This window comes from Apodemus sylvaticus, chromosome 7, assembly GCF_947179515.1.
Source record: "Apodemus sylvaticus chromosome 7, mApoSyl1.1, whole genome shotgun sequence".
In the NCBI taxonomy this organism is placed as follows: Eukaryota; Metazoa; Chordata; class Mammalia; order Rodentia; family Muridae; genus Apodemus; species Apodemus sylvaticus.
In genome coordinates this window covers 77359949-77379514 of record NC_067478.1, presented here as the reverse complement: position 1 = coordinate 77379514, position 19566 = coordinate 77359949, and the positions used below count along the sequence as shown (strand labels likewise).

The following is a 19566-nucleotide window of genomic DNA, read 5'->3' as shown; positions in this document are numbered from 1 at the left end:
TTTCAGAGCCCCCATAGGATTTTGACTTTCCCACATAAGCAGCAGAGATCTGGGGATCTGAATGAATAACACCTACTCCAGTATAGTTTCAGTTCAATTGGCCACTCCCTGGGCTTTGATACATAATTTTGGGCAAAGTGAATCCTGGGCATCTTAATACCTGGGATCATCCTGGGAGAATATCAGAAATACTATCGTCTAATGGCCTAAGGAATTGTGTAGTACAAATGTTCTTGTTTCCTAGACAGTAGAAAGCCATAGAAGGGACCGAATTGTCTTGGCTTGAATGACTGTTGGTATAATGTCTGACTCAAGACTTCAGTCAATAGTGGTATTCTCTCTGTGATTTTGTTGGCATCTTCTTCAGTATGAATCTAGCTGGGTGAGGTGCATAGAATATAATCTAATCACTATATCTAAGAATGTTCTTTTATGTGGTTTCTGTGAAAAAAATATTTAAAAATACCTTTACAAAGGAACACATGTCACCTTTTTTTTTTAATTACTCATGTTCACGTTTTAATAACTCTCAGGAAGATGTTCTTAAATCAGCTGGTCTCTTGAACATTGGCTTTTTAAGGAATTCGTTTCACAATCTTTGAAATTCCGTGAAAAAAAATTAGCTAGCATCTTCTGTGAATTTAAAAATATACCTTAGCCCAGGTTACCCTTGAATCTTGTTCCACGAGTCTTTCCCTCTCCACCCAGCCTTGTCCTTGACATGGGTGCTTGTTTCCTATGTGTAACAGGGCTGTGCTAGCATGGAGACGACTGTTTCCAAATAAAGAAGCTCGTCGTCATGGGGGTGGGGATTTTTGTTTGCTGATTGTTGTTTGGTTGGTTTTTGGTTTTGTGTGTGTGTGTGTGTGTGTGTGTTCCTTTCTTCACAAATTCTTGATCAATCTGGAATGCAGAGTTCAGAATTAGAAATCACGTACAAATGAGGAACTACTCTAGGACTTAATTCTGCTGAGAGCGATAGGAGAGGCCCCAGAGGCCACCCCACGGAGAAGGTCAGCAAGTCCTCGAGGTCACACAGGTGGCAAAGGGCTCCTTCCAGTAGGGCCAGCAGGATTGCTCACATTTCAGACTTCACAATAGCAAAAATGAGCAAAGGTGGTGGGGGGGCAGATGGAGGGAAGGGGGGTCAAGACAAAGCCAGAAGAAATGGAGTCCTGAAAAAAAAAAGTCTGAAACAGCTTGGATGATATTAATAGCCTGCACCTTTCTTAGAAAAATGGACTCCGTCTTCTGGGACTGAGGGTGCTCAAGAAGGAAGATAGTCACTGCAGCGTTGAGACGTCAGATTGATGTGACTCGTGGAAACTGCATGCTGTGATGTATGAACTAAGGTGTTGAAGTTGCTATGTTTGAGGATCTATGTGCTCTTCTGTGAGGAAGGTACACACCATGCAGACTTCATTTCACTTTGTAACCTGGAGCCTTTTACTGGTTCATTGTCAATAAGGCCTGACCTATGAGTCTGGCAGTCTCCATTTCTTAACCCAGTTGGTTTCCGGGTCTTTGTTGTTCTGTGTAATTGCTTCAGCTGTGGTGTCAGATGTGTTTGAGAGATATGAGGGGAGAGCATCCACATGGGAGACACAGGATTAATGAAGTAGCCCCAGTGATGAGGCCAGACACCGGGCACTGCTATAGCAGTGACAGCAGTAATTTGAGAGATCCCGGTGAGCATGATGAATTTTGGGAGTAAGAATTGTAATAAAGGAATCCATCATCCAACTAAATGATTCTTCTGCCCCATGTTAGTATTTTAAAAGTTTTAAGAAAGTGTGAATTCTTTCGTGGCACACAATGAGATGTGGCCCCTGAGCCAGCTAGTTAGTTTTGTCCAGTTCCTGAACATGGGTGCTCCAAACTCTTGGGTAAGTCCCATCTTGGGCCAGGCTGGGAAGAGATTGTAGCAGGAAGAGTGGCTTTTGTCGTGTAGCCTGAAGCTTAATGATGACTGTTTGTGACTCCTGGTAACCTTACTCACCAATCTCTAGAAGCAAGCTCTCCGAGAGTATCCACAGCTATTAACATATATGTTCCTTAATTAGAGAATTATCCAGATAACTCAGGGGGAATAGATCCTTATTCAAGTCTGTCTTACTCCTTATAAATTATCTAAACAGAGAATGGGGTTTTCCTAAGAGTTAAAGTACCCTTGTGTATGAATATTTGAATATAAAATATAGACTACATGTCTATTAAGAGTCTGTTGTGGTGGAGAGATGGCTCAGAGGTTAAGGGTTCTTGATGCTCTTGCAGAGGACTGGGATTCAATCCTCAGGACTCACAGTGGCTCGCAACTACCTGTAACTCCAGTTCCAGGGGATCTGAGGTCCCCTTCTGTCCTCCGCCAGTACTACATGCATATGCTGTACAATAGGTATGTGCTTAAAAAAATAAACCTTGTAAAAACAAAAAAGGGCCTATTCACTATGATTTTGGAGTTAAACTGATACTCCTTCCCTTTATTTGACCTCTCCAAATCCTCTCTTCCACTGAAGCTTAGTTGAGAACACACAATCACCGTGAAATGTAGTCAAAAGTTATATCCACCTCCCGCCCCCCCCATGATACCTTGGAATATAAATAAAAGGATTCCTGTCTGTCTAGTGCAGCAGTCCTAACCTGTGGGTTCTGACCCCTTGGGGGATATAACAACCTTTCACATTTCACAGGATTTGTATATCAAGTATTCTATATATCAGATAATTTACATTATAGTTCATTACAGCAGCAGCAAAGTTACAACTGAGAAGTAGCAGTGAAAATAACATTATGGTTTGGGGTCACCACAGTGTGAGGGACTGTAAAGGTCATGGCCTCAGCAAGGCTGAGAACCACTGACCTCGCATAAGGCTATGATGGGGTTTCTCTCTCTTTCTTTCCTTGTTCCTTCCTTCCTTCCTTCCTTCCTTCCTTCCTTCCTTCCTTCCTTCCTTCCTTCCTTCCTTCCTTTTTAAATTCCCTAGCAGTATAAACTGCCTGTACCTGCACATTGATACCTGTGATCCCCTGTTTTAAAGATGGCAGCTTTAGATTCATAATGGAGTTGTAGACTCTTTGATGGTCAACATGAAATTTTGCTGAATCAGATAAAAAACCAGCATATAATTCCTTCACAAGCCATTATAAATAATGACCTTCACAAGGTCGTTATTTTAATTTTCTTTTTCTTCAACAGAAAATGAAAACACTGGCAGAAAGGAGGAGAAGCGCCCCGTCCCTCATCCTAGACAAAGCCTTACAGAAGCGGCCAAGCACCAGGTGAGTGCCGGCGTCACGTCAACGGCTGCCCTGTGTGGCGTGGAGGCTGTCATCTGATGCTGCTTTCAGATCATCTTTTAATAAGTGTGAAGGTTGTTTTAGCATTTTCTTCTTGGTGATAGGAATTGTGACCTGTGACATTATTTCATGAGACAGGCAGTTTTAGAGGCAAAGCGTGGACCCAGTTGCTTTAAAACCAAACTGAGTGACGTCCAATACAATATAGCTAAAGTGTACAAGTACAAAGGGTCAGTGTTTATCTGGATAAATTAGGAATCCCAATGTTGAAAACTGAAAGTCTGCATCATACCCACAAATGTGCTTGCTTTCACTCATGATGTCGTACCTGTCCATGGATGTAGCAATCTTTTCCCAATTGCATTTATGAGTAAATAACCAAACCACATTAAGATTATTTTCTTTAAAAGGTTGGTGTTACAGACTTTGTTGTCAATTAATAATAAGGCTGGCTAACTATTAAAATGGCCATTTCATTTATTAGGTCTAAATAATTTTCTAGGAGGATTTTTTAAAAAGTCTTTTATAATGCATATAAATGTAATTGATATTTAAGTACTAATTTAAGGTTTGGGTTGGTTTTTGTTTTGCTGTTCTTGTTGTTTATTTTTTGTGCTCGCGCGCGCGCGTGTGTGTGTGCGTGTGCGTGAGTGTGTGTGTGTCCCATGTAGGTAGGCATAGATGCATCTGTGTGAATGTGTGTGAAGGTCAGAGGTTTACATTAGATGTTTGCCCCAGTCACTCTCTGTTCACTGCACTGGAGTCCCTGAGCCCAGAGTCTCACAGTTCATTCTGCAGGTGGCCTGTCTCTGCCTCCCACCACTGGCATTCCATGCTGGCCACCACTGCCCCCAGTTTCTCCTGTAAATGCCAGAGACCTGGACTCAGGTCTTCACGCTTGCCTGGGAAGCATTTTATCCAGTGACCCTTCTTCTTGAATGATCCTCTTTATTTATTGTTTTAAATGGTATTTTAACTCGGCTAACCTCTAAATCCTGTGTAAAGAGAATCTCTGTAGCCTTTATCTAAAGTAGGAGTCTATCTATAACCATGCTGCTTTTACAAGCGGGTGCTCATTTAACAGAGAATCTATATGGTCATAACACAAGAGTTTGGTGAAAAAGATAAATTTCCAATCCTATTTGATGAAATATTTAAAATACTTAGATCACTTTAAAAAAAAATCAGTTCTCAAACTAAGTTCTTTCTGACCTGTGCCCTAAATACATACAATTTAGACATGGGGTTGATCAAGAAAGAGAAACTGCTTTTATTCACTAGGTTCCTGATCAAAATTTAATTAGGAAGATGCTCTTCCAAATAAGCACACAGCCAAGTACTTCAGTGTCATATGTAAATGACTTTATATACTTGCTTTAGCATACTTCTGTGTTAGTGTGGGTAAAAGAAAGTGGTCATATCTTCCCAGTTTGGTCCTGGTTAGCTAGGAGGTACAGGAGGAGGTCTTTTTAGGGGCAGTGGATACAGAGAGGAATGTGGTTATCAGTATAGCTGTCTCTAGTTTTCTGCACACAAAGATAATTTTTACAGGATTTCAAATGAGATCTATTACTGGACAATCGTGGGTTCCAAGTGTATCACAGTTCTCAGCTAAAAGAAGCCCTGAGCGCAGGGTGGGCAGATACACATCTTCTTCAGGCAGGCATTGACAGTAGCATTGATGTAAGGCACCGAAACTTAAAAGAAAATAGCCTTTCCTGGTGGTACTAACCTCTAGGGGGCGCTTTGGAATTGTGTGGAGGGTCTGATTTCCTCAGAGAATGCAGAGATCAGCAAGTACAGCTGCTGTAAGGCAGAATGCAGCCAGCGAAGCAAAGGACAGTCAAGTGCTGTGCCGGCATCCCTTTCAAATGTCCCCCACACAGCATATTTGTGAAGAAGAAAAAAAAATCTGTGTGTTGTGTATACCTAAGATCTGACTGTCTTACATAGAAACATGGTGTTTTTATTCATTTTAACTGATACTACATTTTCCAGAAATGCAGCTGTGTTGTGCAGCGGGAGGGAATTATACTTGGTATTCTTTTGAACCATTTGGAGAAGAAAATAATTACTTGGTAGTACCACATTTGGAGGTGCTTGTTTCAATAGAGGGTTGCTTATCCTCCTGTTCTTAAATGTCAATGTATACGTTACAAGTAGATGTTAAACATTTGGACTCTTGTCCTGACAGAACATACTAAAGCACATAATTTATTAATTGCACTGTGGTCTTCCTTTTTGTTGTTATTAGGGTTCTGATTAACATTTTATAGTTATGCTTACATGTCATTTTACAGTACAAAAGGAGAAGTTAGAATAGATGGGCGTGTTTATGTAAAATAGATGATTCATGTCATACAAAGACATCCAGTTTAACAGCTCAAAAACCATAAATAGAAAGATGGAGGTGAGCGACAAATCAGAAGTCACATCTAGGCAATCTGAGGGACAGAAGCTATAGTTTTGTTGTTATTGTTTGTTTGTTTGTTTGTTTGAAAAAAGATCCTGTTTCTTTAAGAAAAGAGATACAGTCTAATTCAATGGTTTTCAACCTTTCTAATGCTGCAACCCTTTAAGACAGTCCTTCATGTTGTGGTGACCCACAACCATAACATTATTTCATTTGTATTTTGTAGCAGTAATTTTTCTACAGTTATAAATCATACTATAAATATCTCATTTGCAGAGTATCTGATATGTGAGCCCCCCTCCCAATGGGTTCCAGCTCACTGGTTGAGAACCACTGGTCTAATTGGATGGTTTTTGTTTTGTTTTGTTTTTGTTTTGTTGCCCACAAATCAGGAGGCAAGCCACCAGTGCCCAGTTCCCTCATACTACTTGATCTTAGCTAAAGTCAGCTGTGGCTACCAAGGAGGTGCTCTCATGGGCAGAAGGCCCAAGAGCCAAGAGAGGCTGAAATGCAGCCAGGTACTGCAGATAGCATGCAGGAAGATAGCATGCAGGAAGATAGCATGCAGGGAGATAGCACGCAGGAAGAGAGAAGCAAAATGGGGAGTGGAGCCAAAAACAGAAAGTGGTAGAGGAGCCTGACTCTCAGGCAAAGAGGTCTTCACCCCTGGACCACTGGCCTCCCGGATCACTTGAAGTGTGCTGTGGATGGCGATGCAATTGATGAGCTAGACAAAAGTCAACCCAAGCATACAAGCCTTCTCTATCCACTCAGAGCCTCACGGAAAGCTCTGTGCTTAGAAAGAACTGTCCCCAAAGCCACAGAAGTACGGTTGTAAAAGGCCTCATCAGGGCATCTAGCTGAACAACAGGGGTCATCACAGAAGCCCTTCTCATTGGGAAGTCAAGTACATGTAACGTGTCTGAAGTACTAAGACCAGTAGCTAGCCTCCCCACCTTCCAACCTGAAAATACTGATAGGGAAGACAAGCCCAGAGAGGGTGAAGCCTTCTCCCTCCACCTGGGGTCATGCCTTCTCTTTCGTGGTACTGCTTATTCCTGTCATTTAGTTGTTATTACTTTCCTACTTCAACTGTTCTTTTGTGTTTTTAAACTTGTATTCACCAGAAAGTGCTTGTGATTGTCCTATCTCTATACCTACTTAAAATATTTCCTCATATATTTTATGACACATTATATATTATACCTATATATTATACCACAGTTTTTGTCTCATTATTTATTCTTCCCCATTTTTTCCATTGCCAGTTCACTTCACTAATTCACTATTAATAGCCTTGGCTCTAAAATAAATAATATAAATTGTATCTTCCCACATCAGTACCAGTACCCCACTGTCTCTGAATACTGTTGGTGACACAAGTGTCTCCTACTATATGTCAACACTGCACCTACTGTCAGGTCATTATGTGTGGCATTGCAGTGGTCTTCCTCCTAAATAGCAGTAGGTTAAAAACTCCAAGGGAAGACAGCTCACCAGTCAGACCCACGTAAAATAAAGGAAACTAAAAGAAGGGAGACAGAAGGGTAAGAAACCTGGGGGACACATCCTCCCAAAAGATACACAAAGTACAACAAACACACAGAGAGATGACACACCTCCACAAGCTCACAACTGCTAAACACAGAATACCAAGGATAATTAGATAACTGAAATCTCAGAAAAAGAGTCAGAATGCTACTTTTAAGAAGGACTGATGACTGTCTAGAGAACTCAGGTAGATGTGTGAAACCAATCCAGGACCCGGACAGGAAAGTTTCCACAGAGGAAGAGCTGCTCTGTGAGGATAAATTCAAAATCATGGAGGAAAATTCAAAAAGGAAATTGAGAGTCACCAAAGAATCTGTGTAAACAAATTCTAAAAATGAAAGAATCATCCAATAAACCCAGTGGGGAAGGATCTCCCAGAAACCAAGGAGAACAGACTTTAGAGGTGTAGAGTGCGGTCCAGACAATAGCCCACTCTAAGGTATATAAAGAGTGAACTGATGTGCACTAGTGGATTTCCAGAACCCTTGGAATAGGTTCAAAAGTGCAGACCTAACAACTCATGGAGCAGAAGAAATAACTTCTGGAGACAGGGACAGTTTATTCAATGAAATTTTAGCAGAAAATTTCCCAAACATAAAGAAAAAAATGGATATCCAAACACAAGAGGCATTTTGAACCCAAATAAGCACAATCTGTGGGTCGTGACCCTTTGAGGGGTCAAAATCATGGGGTCACATGACAGATGTCAGATATTTACAATTCATAACAGCAAAATTATAGTTATGAAGTAGCAACGAAACAGTTTTATGGTGGGAGTCACCACAACAGAAGGAACTGTATTAAAGGGTCATAGCCTGAGGAAGGCTTAGAGCCACTACATTACCATGTACCATGATCAAAATCTCAAAAACACAAAGCAGAGAAACAGCCATTAAAATCTATAAAGAAAAACTGCCAAGTCACATTCAAAGGCAGAAATGGCAGATTAAAAAAAAAAAATCTCGTCAGCATTATCCCTCACGAGAAAAGCATTAGTTCTTGCCCTGGAAGTAAGTGACCCTCAGCTAAGATCTCTGTATCCAGCAAGGTTTTCCCTTAAAATTGAGAGGAAATGGATCAGAGGTTAAATCAAATTAAGGCCATTTATCACAGCCAAAACAATATTGCAGAAAATACTTAAAGCAATACTACATACAACAGAGCAAAGACAGTGTTATCTATGACAGCACAGGAAGACAAACATTCCACAAGAGGAATGGCAGAGAAGAGGCAGGAAGGATTCATCCTTTTAGGGTGGTGATCCAGAAAGCCCTTGGTACTAACAGGTAGGGAAGAAGAGAATTGTCGCTAATCCAACCAGAATGTGAGGCACAGAAACTGTAGGAAAGAGCAGGGCCTTCTCAATAATCGAGTGCAGATAGTTCTAACCCGTCGGTCAAAAAGCACACAGTAACTAATTAAGACTAAAAAGCAAGACCTTACTGTTTCTCGTCTCCAAGAATCACATCTTTCTGGATAGGAATCAATCTAGCAAGTGAATTAAAGCCATGAACAAGCTTCTGTGACAGCTGTCGTGGTTGGTAGGTGGGCTCCTAAATCATGGATCGGGGGTGGCAAGCAAAGCAACAGCACTGTTTGTTTGAAAGCTACTCTAATGTTTGTTTGTTTGTTTGTTTGTTTGCTTGCTTGCTTTTCAAGTCAGGGTTTCTCTGTGTCACCTTGGCTGTTCTGGAACTCCATCTGTAGACTAGGCTAGCTTTGAACTCAGAGATCCACCAGCCTCTGCCTCCCAAGTGCTGGGATTAAAGGTATGCACCACCACGCCCCACATGAAAACAATTCAGCAAGAGTGCATATAAGCAATTTTTAACATTTTTCACATCATGTGTCCTCACTCCTAATTTTCTAAAAGAAACACTGAAAAGCAGGAGAGGTCAACTAGGCCCCAGGGTAGTAGCCATGAAGAACTGTCCCCAACTCGCATATTTATATCAGTCTTCCAAACTAAAACTGAGCCCTCCAGAGCTAACAGGCCATAGAAGGACTGGATTGCTCACACGGCTAGAGACTGTTCTGTTAGCAGTGAGGGGATACACATTCTTGCCAGTGGCCCATGAAACCTTCTCTAAAATAGTTACATTAAAGACCACAAGAGCAATCTTCAACTAGTACAAACAAAGAAATGCCTTGTATCTTATCAGACCATCACAGAATAAAACTAGAAATCTACAGTAAGCAAAAAAGAAAAAACACACAAACACACACACACACACACACACACACACACAAGCTACACAGCTTGGAGACTAAACAGTACACTGTGAGCCAAGAATGAGTCATTGAAGAAATCTAGGACGAAATGTTAAAATTTCTGAAAGCAAATCAAGATGATCACAAACCTACCAGAACTTCTGGGACCAGCCAGGAAACTTCCAGAAGGACTGTGAATAGCCACAGGTGCTCACGAAGAAGAGGAATGTCAGGAGCTATGGAAGCAAGAAGCCAACACAAATGTGGTAAATGGAAAGAAATAATCAAGGCTAAGGCAGAGCAGAGTCTTTAGAAAGAGAAACTGGCGGGTGAGAATGTGTCTACAGTTGGGAACAAGAGGGCTGTGGGCTCACCTCCTCCTTTTCAGTCTTGGAGTGAATATCCACAGCCGACACTTTGCTGTTCCTCAGAACCGATCAGCCATGTCTGTTCCCAGTTCAGTGTGCTGTGTCTTGTGACATAATCTGGGGGATCCCTAGAAGGATTTATTTGTTCTAGCAGATGTTGACAGGGTTGATCTAGTCTAATTTTGTTCTTGACAAATTGGCATACCCACTTGATTTCTTCATTCCTGCTTGACTTGATTTGTTCATTGCAGTTTCAACTCCCGTCTTATCTTTCCTCCTTTTTTAACCTTTATTTATTTATTATTATTTACTTATTTTATGTGAGTACACTCTCACTGTCTTCAAACACATCAGAAGAGGGATCATTACAGATGGTTGCCAGCCACCATGTGGGTGCTGGGATTTGAATTCAGGACCTCTGGAAGAGTAGTCTGTGCTCTTCACCCTGAGCCATCTCTCCAGCCCTTATGTGGAGCCCTGCCTCATGTGGGGCACTGCCTGACTAGTGGACGTTGAGTTACTCTTTCTTGTCTTGTCCACAGGGATAGCCGGCTAGCCTGGGGCGTCATTGCTGTACTGGGCTGGATGCTTCTTTACCTTGTAAAGCTGAAAGCTACAGTTTCCCAGGGTACTTTTGGCATTTTATGACTGATTCTCCTTTAGAACAGTGAACAAAAGGAAGCCCAAAACATTACTTGCCACAGTTGAGAGGCTTTAGAGTAGAGGTTGAAAGTAAATGAAGGCTGGGCTACTTTTCTGTGCTTGAGCTGTGTCTTCTCACAAGCTGTGAGAACTTCAGCAAGCTCTTTTTCCTCTTTGGGCCTTATTTTCCTCATCTGTAAAAGGGAGCTAATCTATTAAACTAGAAATTATAATATAATTTACATATTACAGACACAATGTAAGCTTTTCTTAGACATATTTATCAACATATAAATATATATAAAATATATATAAACCCATTTGGTCCCCAGTCACATGGTTACCTTAGCATCTCAGTGATATAGGTGTAGATCTTGTCTTTCTAATTTGACCAAGTGACAAGACCCTATTTTCTACTCTTAAAAATCTATGTATTCAGGTAGATCCTACTTAATTTTCCTTGTGCTGCATATAGACCAAAGGCCATCAGAAAAACATCTATGTATTCAGTGCATAGACATTAGTTGGATTAAATACATAATGCCTTTCTTGCCTAGCTAAGTAAGAGCCTGAATACCTGAGAAAGAATAGAAAGAGCAGTCCTGTGGAGAACCCCAGGAAAGAAGGAAGAATTCTTGAATAATTGGATGAATGTTGATTGCTTGGCTATTTTACTTTGTCCTCTGACCTGAACCCCTATGAATAAAGATCCCAAACAGCAAGGTGTCAAAGGGGAGGATCAAAGATGAGAAAACAAGACAGAAAGCTGAGACCAGGAGGTCTTACATAAGCCATCTGCTTATGCCGAGTAAGTTTATTAAGAAATATAGCATCTTATATACGTGTCTAGGGAGAATGTGGCCACAGTCAACAGAAAACTAAGTCAAATCACATTGGCAAAGAGAACACAGGACACCTCAGACATTGCTGATAACCACGACCCTTCAGGGAAGAAAGCAGAAGTTTTAGAGCTAAAAATCTTAACTCCTTGAGAGCCCTGGCCTTAGCCCCAGACTAGCCCCAAGTCTGATCCTGGGCAAGGACTCAGAACTAGCATCCCCGCCTCTGAGAAAGTCTCGGGTTGGCCTGGCTCCCAATAGTTCTCTGTGTTAGGGGCCAGTGCGGTCGCTTCTCCTGGACATTGTTCCTACTGTAAGAAGACACAGCTAATAGACTCCAGTGCCCTGCCCCACTTCACCTTCGTAGAATTCCATATTCTTTCTATACCTGGGAGCTTTTCCTTATCATCAATTATATAGGAGAACCGGGACTTAGAGGAAGCTGACTTTCATGTTCTTTCTAATACACCTCCAGTTCTATGAGTTCTAGTTTTAAATTTTCTCTGTTGCCAGTAGCAACACACACACTTTAGATCTCAGCTCTCAAGATGTAGAAGCAGGAAGAACATCTCTGAGTTTAAGGCCAGCTTGGTCTGCTTTGTGTGCATGCTCTAGGCCAGTATAGTGAGACCCTGCTTCAAAGAAAATCAATCAATCAGTCAATCTCTCTCACTCTCTTGCGCGCTCTCTCTCTCTCTCTCTCTCTCTCTCTCATACACACACACACACACACACACACACACACACACACACATAACCAGTAACTCATATCATACAGAATAGAAATGGTATGGCTGGTTCTTGCATCTCTCTCATTTTATATATAAACATTTTTTAACATTTTAAATTTTATGAAAAAATCATCTGTATATATAAAATCATTTCTTTTTAACTCATGCCCTTTAATACATTTGGGCACCTCTTAAAATAACTGAGTGTGTGCTGTACTACTGAGAAGTACATGGGAATCTTTCAGTGATAAGGCTGACATTGGTTCCTGTGGGATCTCTGGTCTGTTTTTGTCACCCGGCTCCTGCAGTGCCCCTCCCTTGGTGACTTCTGCCTCTTGGCAATCACTGGCTCTCCTCTGATTTTGTCATTGTCATTGCATCAGAACTGCACTGTATCACCAGTGGCTTTAGCAGAGTGTCGTGGCTGGTGTCACTGCAGAGAGTCTAAAGATGGACGACCCCTCTCACTTGCTCTATCAGTTTCTCTGACCACTTGATTTTGGGGCCAGGGCAGCTGAGAAAAAGCCATGCAGTATTTTCCCTGTGTTGTCGGTCCCCCCAAGGAAAGAAGCCACCTCCTCTTTCTGAGGGTGTGTAGGAAAATGCTACTATTTATCAGTGACATTATTTAAATGTTGTGTTCTCTTGTCTGGAAATGTCTTAAATTATTTCATTAATTTCTTGAATAATTACTATGCAGAATTCTTTAAGCATTTGGTTGTTTCTCTGAATCGGTTTTTGCCTTTGGAGGGATGTGTCCATTTTGTCCTTGACCTCGTTTTAATTCATAATATTTTCTTTTTGAAGCAAAAAAAAAATGCCTTCATGTTTTTAAAGTATGCCAATACTGTTCCTGATATTGACAATTTCCTGACCTCTTTGTTTAGCCTTAGATATTGTCTTGTTTGTATTTTCTAAGAAGCAAGCTTTAGCTTTGCTGCTCTCTCTTCTCTTCTTCTCTGCTGTGTTCTTTGGGATTTATTGCTGGTTTATTACTGGTTTATTGTTGTTGTTGTTGTTTTGTTAATATCTGTTGAATAGCTATATATAACAAAGCACACATAGCTGCAACATGATGAATTTTAATTTCCTGTACAAGCATGAAGCCACCCCCCAGGCAGATAATGAACAGACATGTGACCTCCAAAGGTTGGGTGTGTGCCTTTGTACCTGTCCTCTCGTGGTCCCTCCACCCACATGTGGACAATCAGTGATTGGTGTGACGTCACAGAGGCTTGTTTTTATTTTGAGATGTTAGTAAAAGTACTGTACTGCTCTTTACTGCTGAGTAATGTTGGAGTCTGGGCTCGCCTTTCCACACCCTTTTCACTGCTGGTAGATAGGAGAGGCTTTTCTCCCACACAGCCAATTAATGTTGCCTGGGACATCCATCTGTCAGTATTTACACGCTCTGGCATTCCAGTGCTTTCACTTTTAAGTAAGTGCAACAAGTGTAATATCTGGATTGTAAGTTAGATGTAAGTTAAACTGTAAAGTTATTTTCCAAAGAAATTGACCTTGGGCCTGCAAAACAGTTTAGTGATTAAAGGCACTTGCCACCAATGCTGATGACCTGGTTTGATCCCTGGCACCCACACGGTAGGAGGAGAGAACTCCAGAAAATTGTGCTCTGAAGTCCACTTGCTTCCCCTGGAAAGAACATATCCCACATATATATCCACTCCACACACACACATACACAGATATACCCACTCCATACACACCACCACCACCACCACCACTACCACCACCGTGGTTGTACCATTTTTTATTCCCAGGAGCTACATGCACACATATCCCTATCAGCGCTGGCTTTTCAATGTTGAGTATTCTCTGTGTTGTGACATTTTGTCTCCTGTTGGTTTAGTTGTGATCTATCTGGTGTTGAGCATCTGCTCATCAGCTTATCTACTGTCTGCCTTTTCTCTGGTAGAATGCTAGTTTGCATATCTTGATTTTTGATTTCCATTGAATTGTTTGGATTATTGTTGAGTTATAAGTGTTAAATGGTCTAGTTTGTACTATCCACTATGATGGCCACTGAAATACTATAGATTCCACTCCCCATTCATACCAGTTTAAGACCTCGTGGAAATGTGAACTGTTATTACCCACAATTCAATGCTGATAGACTGTTTCAGATCTCCATGCAGTTCCCTGTATGCTAATCTTTGCCCCAGCATATGCTTTGTGGCTTTTCCTGCCTCCAAACATAGAGCTGGTGATTCCCCTCCCGCCCACCCCCACCCTGCCAATAACACTGTCCTTAAAGAGCCAGATTTTAAATTGTAATGAAGTCCAGCTTAGTGTCTTTTTACACTATGTGCTGTACTGTCTTTTTTTTTTTTTTTTTTTAGACCTAAGGTCAAGATAATCCTCTTGTGCCTTATTTTAGAAATGCTTATATTTAGGAATGTGGTCCACTTTGGGTCATTGCTATGTATCATATACAAAGAGAGTCAGTATTCAAGTTTATTGCATATGGTTATCCACTGACTTCCACCAAGTTTTTTTTTGTTTTGTTTTGTTTTGTTTTGTTTTTATTCGATATAATTTATTTACATTTCAAATGATTTCCCCTTTTCTAGCCCCCGACTTCCCGAAAGTCCCGTAAGTCCCCTTCTCTTCCCCTGTCCTCCCACCCACCCCTTCCCACTTCCCCGTTCTGGTTTTGCCAAATACTGTTTCACTGAGTCTTTCCAGAACCAGGGGCCACTCCTCCTTTCTTCTTGTACCTCATTTGATGTGTGGATTATGTTTTGGGTATTCCAGTTTTCTAGGTTAATAACCACTTATTAGTGAGTGCATACCATGATTCACCTTTTGAGTCTGGGTTACCTCACTTAGTATGATGTTCTCTAGCTTCATCCATTTGCCTAAGAATTTCATGAATTCATTGTTTCTAATGGCTGAATAGTACTCCATTGTGTAGATATACCACATTTTCTGCATCCACTCTTCTGTTGAGGGATACCTGGGTTCTTTCCAGCATCTGGCAATTATAAATAGGGCTGCTATGAACATAGTAGAGCATGTATCCTTATTACATGGTGGGGAATCCTCTGGGTATATGCCCAGGAGTGGTATAGCAGGATCTAGGGACACTTCTTGCTGGTCAAAGGAAAAATACAACAAGAAGAACTCTCAATCCTGAACATCTATGCTCCAAATGCATGGGCACCCTCTTTTGTAAAAGAAACTTTATTAAAGCTCAAAGCACACATTGCACCTAACACAATAATTGTGGGTGACTTCAACACTGCACTTTCCTCAATGGACCGATCAGGAAAACAGAAACTAAACAGGGACACAATGAAACTAATTGAAGCTTTGGACCAATTAGATTTAACATATATATATAGAACATTCTATCCTAAAACAAAAGAATATACCTTTTTCTCAGCACCTCATGGTACCTTCTCCAAAATCGACCATATAATTGGTCATAAGACAGACCTCAACAAATATAAGAAGATCGAACTAATCCCATGCCTCCTATCTGATCACTATGGAGTAAAAGTGGTCTTCAATAGCAACAGAAACAACAGAAAACCCACATACACGTGGAAACTGAACAATACTCTACTCAATGATACCTTGGTCAAGGAAGAAATAAAGAAAGAAATTAAAGACCTTTTAGAACACAATGAAAATGAAAACACAACATACCCAAATCTATGGGACACAATGAAAGCAGCGCTAAGAGGAAAACTCATAGCCCTGAGTGCCTCCAAAAAGAAAATGGAGAGAGCATACATTACCAGCTTAATGACACACCTGAAAGCCCTAGAACAAAAAGAAGCTATTTCACCCAGGAGGAGTAGAAGGCAGGAAATCATCAAACTCAGGGCCGAAATCAATCAAGTAGAAACAAAGAGAACCATACAAAAAATCAACAAAACCAGGAGCTGGTTCTTTGAGAAAATCAACAAGATAGATAAACCCTTAGCCAGACTGACCAAAGGGCACAGAGAAAGTACCCAAATTAACAAACTTAGAAATGAAAAGGGAGATATAACAACGGAAACTGAGGAAATCCAAAAAATCATCAGATCCTACTACAAGAGCCTGTACTCAACACAACTGGAGAATCTGGAGGAAATGGACAATTTCCTTGACAGATACCAAATTCCACCAAGTTTTTAAAGAACCTTCTCCCTATTCAGTTTCCTTCCTTCTTGGTCACTCAGTCATTTTGCTGTGTCTCGGACAGATCTTCTATACTTAATACCATTCATGCCCAAATCACATTATCCCAGTAATAAGAGCTCTGAAACATTTTCAACTCCAGGAGTGTGAGTCTCTCAACTTCACTGTCATGGGTTTCCCCCCCCCCCCCCATATTTCTGGTTATTTCAGACCCTGTGATCATCCATGTAAATGTGTTAATCTGATGATTGGCAATTCCAGTAAGACTGGGGTTGAGACAATAGTGACAGCTTTTCCCTGACAGTACTATAGGCAAAAAGTAACATTTTTATTTCATTTTTGAATGTTTATTGTCTATATGCAGAAGTGTACTTGACTTTTTATATTGGTCTTGATCTAAAGTATTTCTACATTCATTCATCAGCCATTAGTTTTTGTGGCTTCCATGGGACCCTGTGCTGCTTCCCTCTGGTCTGAATGTTCTCTGTCTCCTTCTCAGATTCTGATTTCTGTAGTCAGAGTCTGCAGTACAGCAGAGAAACTGGTCTCAGCAGCCATCTCCCCGGAAGTAAGAGGATGGAGCATACTTACCCTTCCTAAAAGGCCTTGTTGTGAATGTTCAATTCTATCAAACACATTTTAAGTCTCACCATAAGAATGGTCATATTGTTTTTCCTTTCATTCCTATGCAGGTTACACTGATCTCATGTGAAAGCAGCCCTATATTCTTGAGCAAAGCCTACTCTCTATATGATGTAATGCCATTTTATGACTTCTTGTTGTATTCAGTTTGAAAGGTATTTTTACTGTCTTTAAGTCTATATTTCTAAAAGATAATTGATCTTGTATTTTGCTTGTTTTGTTTTCTTGCTTTGTTTCATAACCTGTCGTGTCTTGGCTTTGATACCAAGGTAATGCTAAGTTTTATAAATAACTTGGGAAATATTCTTTCCTCTTTCATTTTCTGGAAGAGTTTTTGTAGGGGGTGGTATCTCTCTCAAAGGTTTGACTTCACCTTGGAAGCTGTTGGGCCTGGAAGTCTGTGGCATGGAAGTCTGTGGCATGGAAGTCTGGGATGATGTTAAGTTTCTGTATCAAGGACATTTGTATCATGCTTTTTTCAATTAGCTGTAGTGTGTTATATTAAGGATTTTTTTCCATTTCCTCTGAGTTGTCAGTTACGTAGCCCTGTATTTCCTCATAATATTGTCTAATCATTTATCTTTGAAATCTATAGTCATACATTTATAAAAAGTTAATGCTGTTAATTTCATTATTTTATTTAATATACATTGATTATGAAAGTGCTACCTGAATTTTTCTTAAACTGTACCCTGTCTCTAGGTAACATTAGCATATGAAAATGGCAGTAAGAAGTCAAAGTCGCTAAATTTGCAAACTCCCCTCATGGTCTTTTACAGGTCTTTTTCAGTTAATTTCTGAGTATGAATTTCTTGTCACACTGATGATTTTATCCCCCTTACATTTTGGATCAACATGTGTTTTTCGTTTACTGTATGAAACTGAGTTTAGGGTTATATTTGTGCACCTGGGCACTGAAATGGACTAATTCTTTTTGAACTTGGGAATTGTCTGGTTTTTATTAAAAGAAAAAGAGATGAAGATGAGAGAATGAGAAGAAGTCAAGTCTGTGTCTTGACCTCCAGCAAACACTGGGAGGATGGGCCAACTTTGTAGCGGGAAGGCCGAGCCATAACAGTGCGCCCTGGCTTATCTGTGTTGGAGCAGCATGTGCTTCTGAGCATCACAGATCTGAGGCAGATCGCCAGCATAACCTCCAGTCTAAAAACCGTTTTATAGACAGTGTGGAATAGGTTTATGCCATGTCACTTCAGGGTTCACATGAATGTCAGGTTGTCTGGCCAGGCCAAGGGGACCTCAGATGCTTAATTAAGGTGGTTTCCCTCCTTTGCAATTATCAATCTATAAGTTGATATTACAGCACATACCAGATTCCTGTTGATGGGGCAAGATTTTGAATTTCAGATGACTTTCAGTGTCAATAACTTCTTGCACTTTTGTTATGTGCCACCTTCTGTAAACACCTTTCTTTATTTTAAACTCAATAAACAATAACTATTCTTTGATTCTCATCTGTATATAAGAAAGCATTCAGCTCATAGAGTTTAAAGGTCAAAGGCACAACTAGTAAGTAACAGGGTCAGGATTTAAATTCTGACTACACATTATTGGCAGTTGTGCTGGATAATTTTATGTCAGCACAACACAAGCTAGAGTCATCTGAGAGGAGGAAACCTCAATTGAGAAAGTACTTCTGTAAGATCAGGCGGCAGGCAAGCCTGTAGATCATTATCATAGGGATTGAGGGGGGGAAGGTTCAGCTCATTGTGGGTAGTGTCATCCCTGGGCTGGTGGCCTTGGGTTCTATAAGAAATCAGGAAGAATAAGCCATGAGGAGCAAACCAATAAGCAGCATCCCTCCAAGGCCTCTGCATCAGACCTTGCCTTTAGGTTCCTGCCCTGTTTTTCCCTGTCCTGACTTGACTGTGATGTTGAAACGTAAGCCAAATAAACACTTTCCTCCTAGTTTGCTTTTAGTCATGGTGTTTCATCACAGCAATAGTAACCTGTTGTGGTCATAGAAAAGAATAGACTTCACACTTTCTGCCTAGTACACAAAGAGGCCCTTGAAAATACTGATGAGCCTTCCAGTCTGTCTGAGCTGGTGTCCTGAGCAGACCTTGGGCACAAACTCCACAGCCAGTTCTACAACACTCAGAGGAAGATCCACTCTCAGGCATTCTAACACACCCAGCATCACAAGATTCCAGGAGCTTGGTCACACCAGGATCTCAGGGTCCCAGAGGCAGCTTGACTTTCAGAAGCTCAGACGCACTATGGATCACAGGACCACAGAGACAGCTTGACTCTGAGGAGTTCTGAACAACCAGGGTAACAGGAAGGACAGGCTCCAGTCAGATATAGTGAAGGCAGGCAGCACTAGAGATAACCAGATGACAGGAGGCAAGCATAAGAACATAAGCAACAGAAACCAAGGTTACTTGGCATCATCAGAACCCAATTTCTCTACCATAGCAAGTCCTGGTTACACATTCACACTGGAAAAGCAAGGTTCAGATCTAAAAATCACTTATGATGATGATAGAGGACTTTAAGATGGACATAAGTAACTTCCTTAAAGGAATACAGGAGAACACAGGTAAACAGCTAGAAGCCCTTAAAGAGGAAACAAAAAAAATCCCTTAAAGAATTATAGGAAAACACAAACAGGCAAAGGAAATGAACAAAACCATCCAGGATCTAAAAATGGAATTAGAAACAATAAAGAAATCACAAAGTGGGACAACCCTGGAGCTAGAAAA

General features: G+C 40.8%; 1 protein-coding gene across 1 annotated transcript in view; it reads left to right on the top strand.

Annotated features, from left to right (window-relative positions):
- Nucleotides 1-19566, top strand: part of Arhgap20 (Rho GTPase activating protein 20) — an 82303-nt gene that overhangs the window by 14373 nt on the left and 48364 nt on the right. Inside the window, exon 2 of the mRNA XM_052188346.1 lies at nucleotides 3197-3279. Within this exon, the coding sequence (XP_052044306.1) occupies nucleotides 3197-3279 (83 nt within the window). The remainder of the gene's footprint in view (nucleotides 1-3196; nucleotides 3280-19566) is intronic.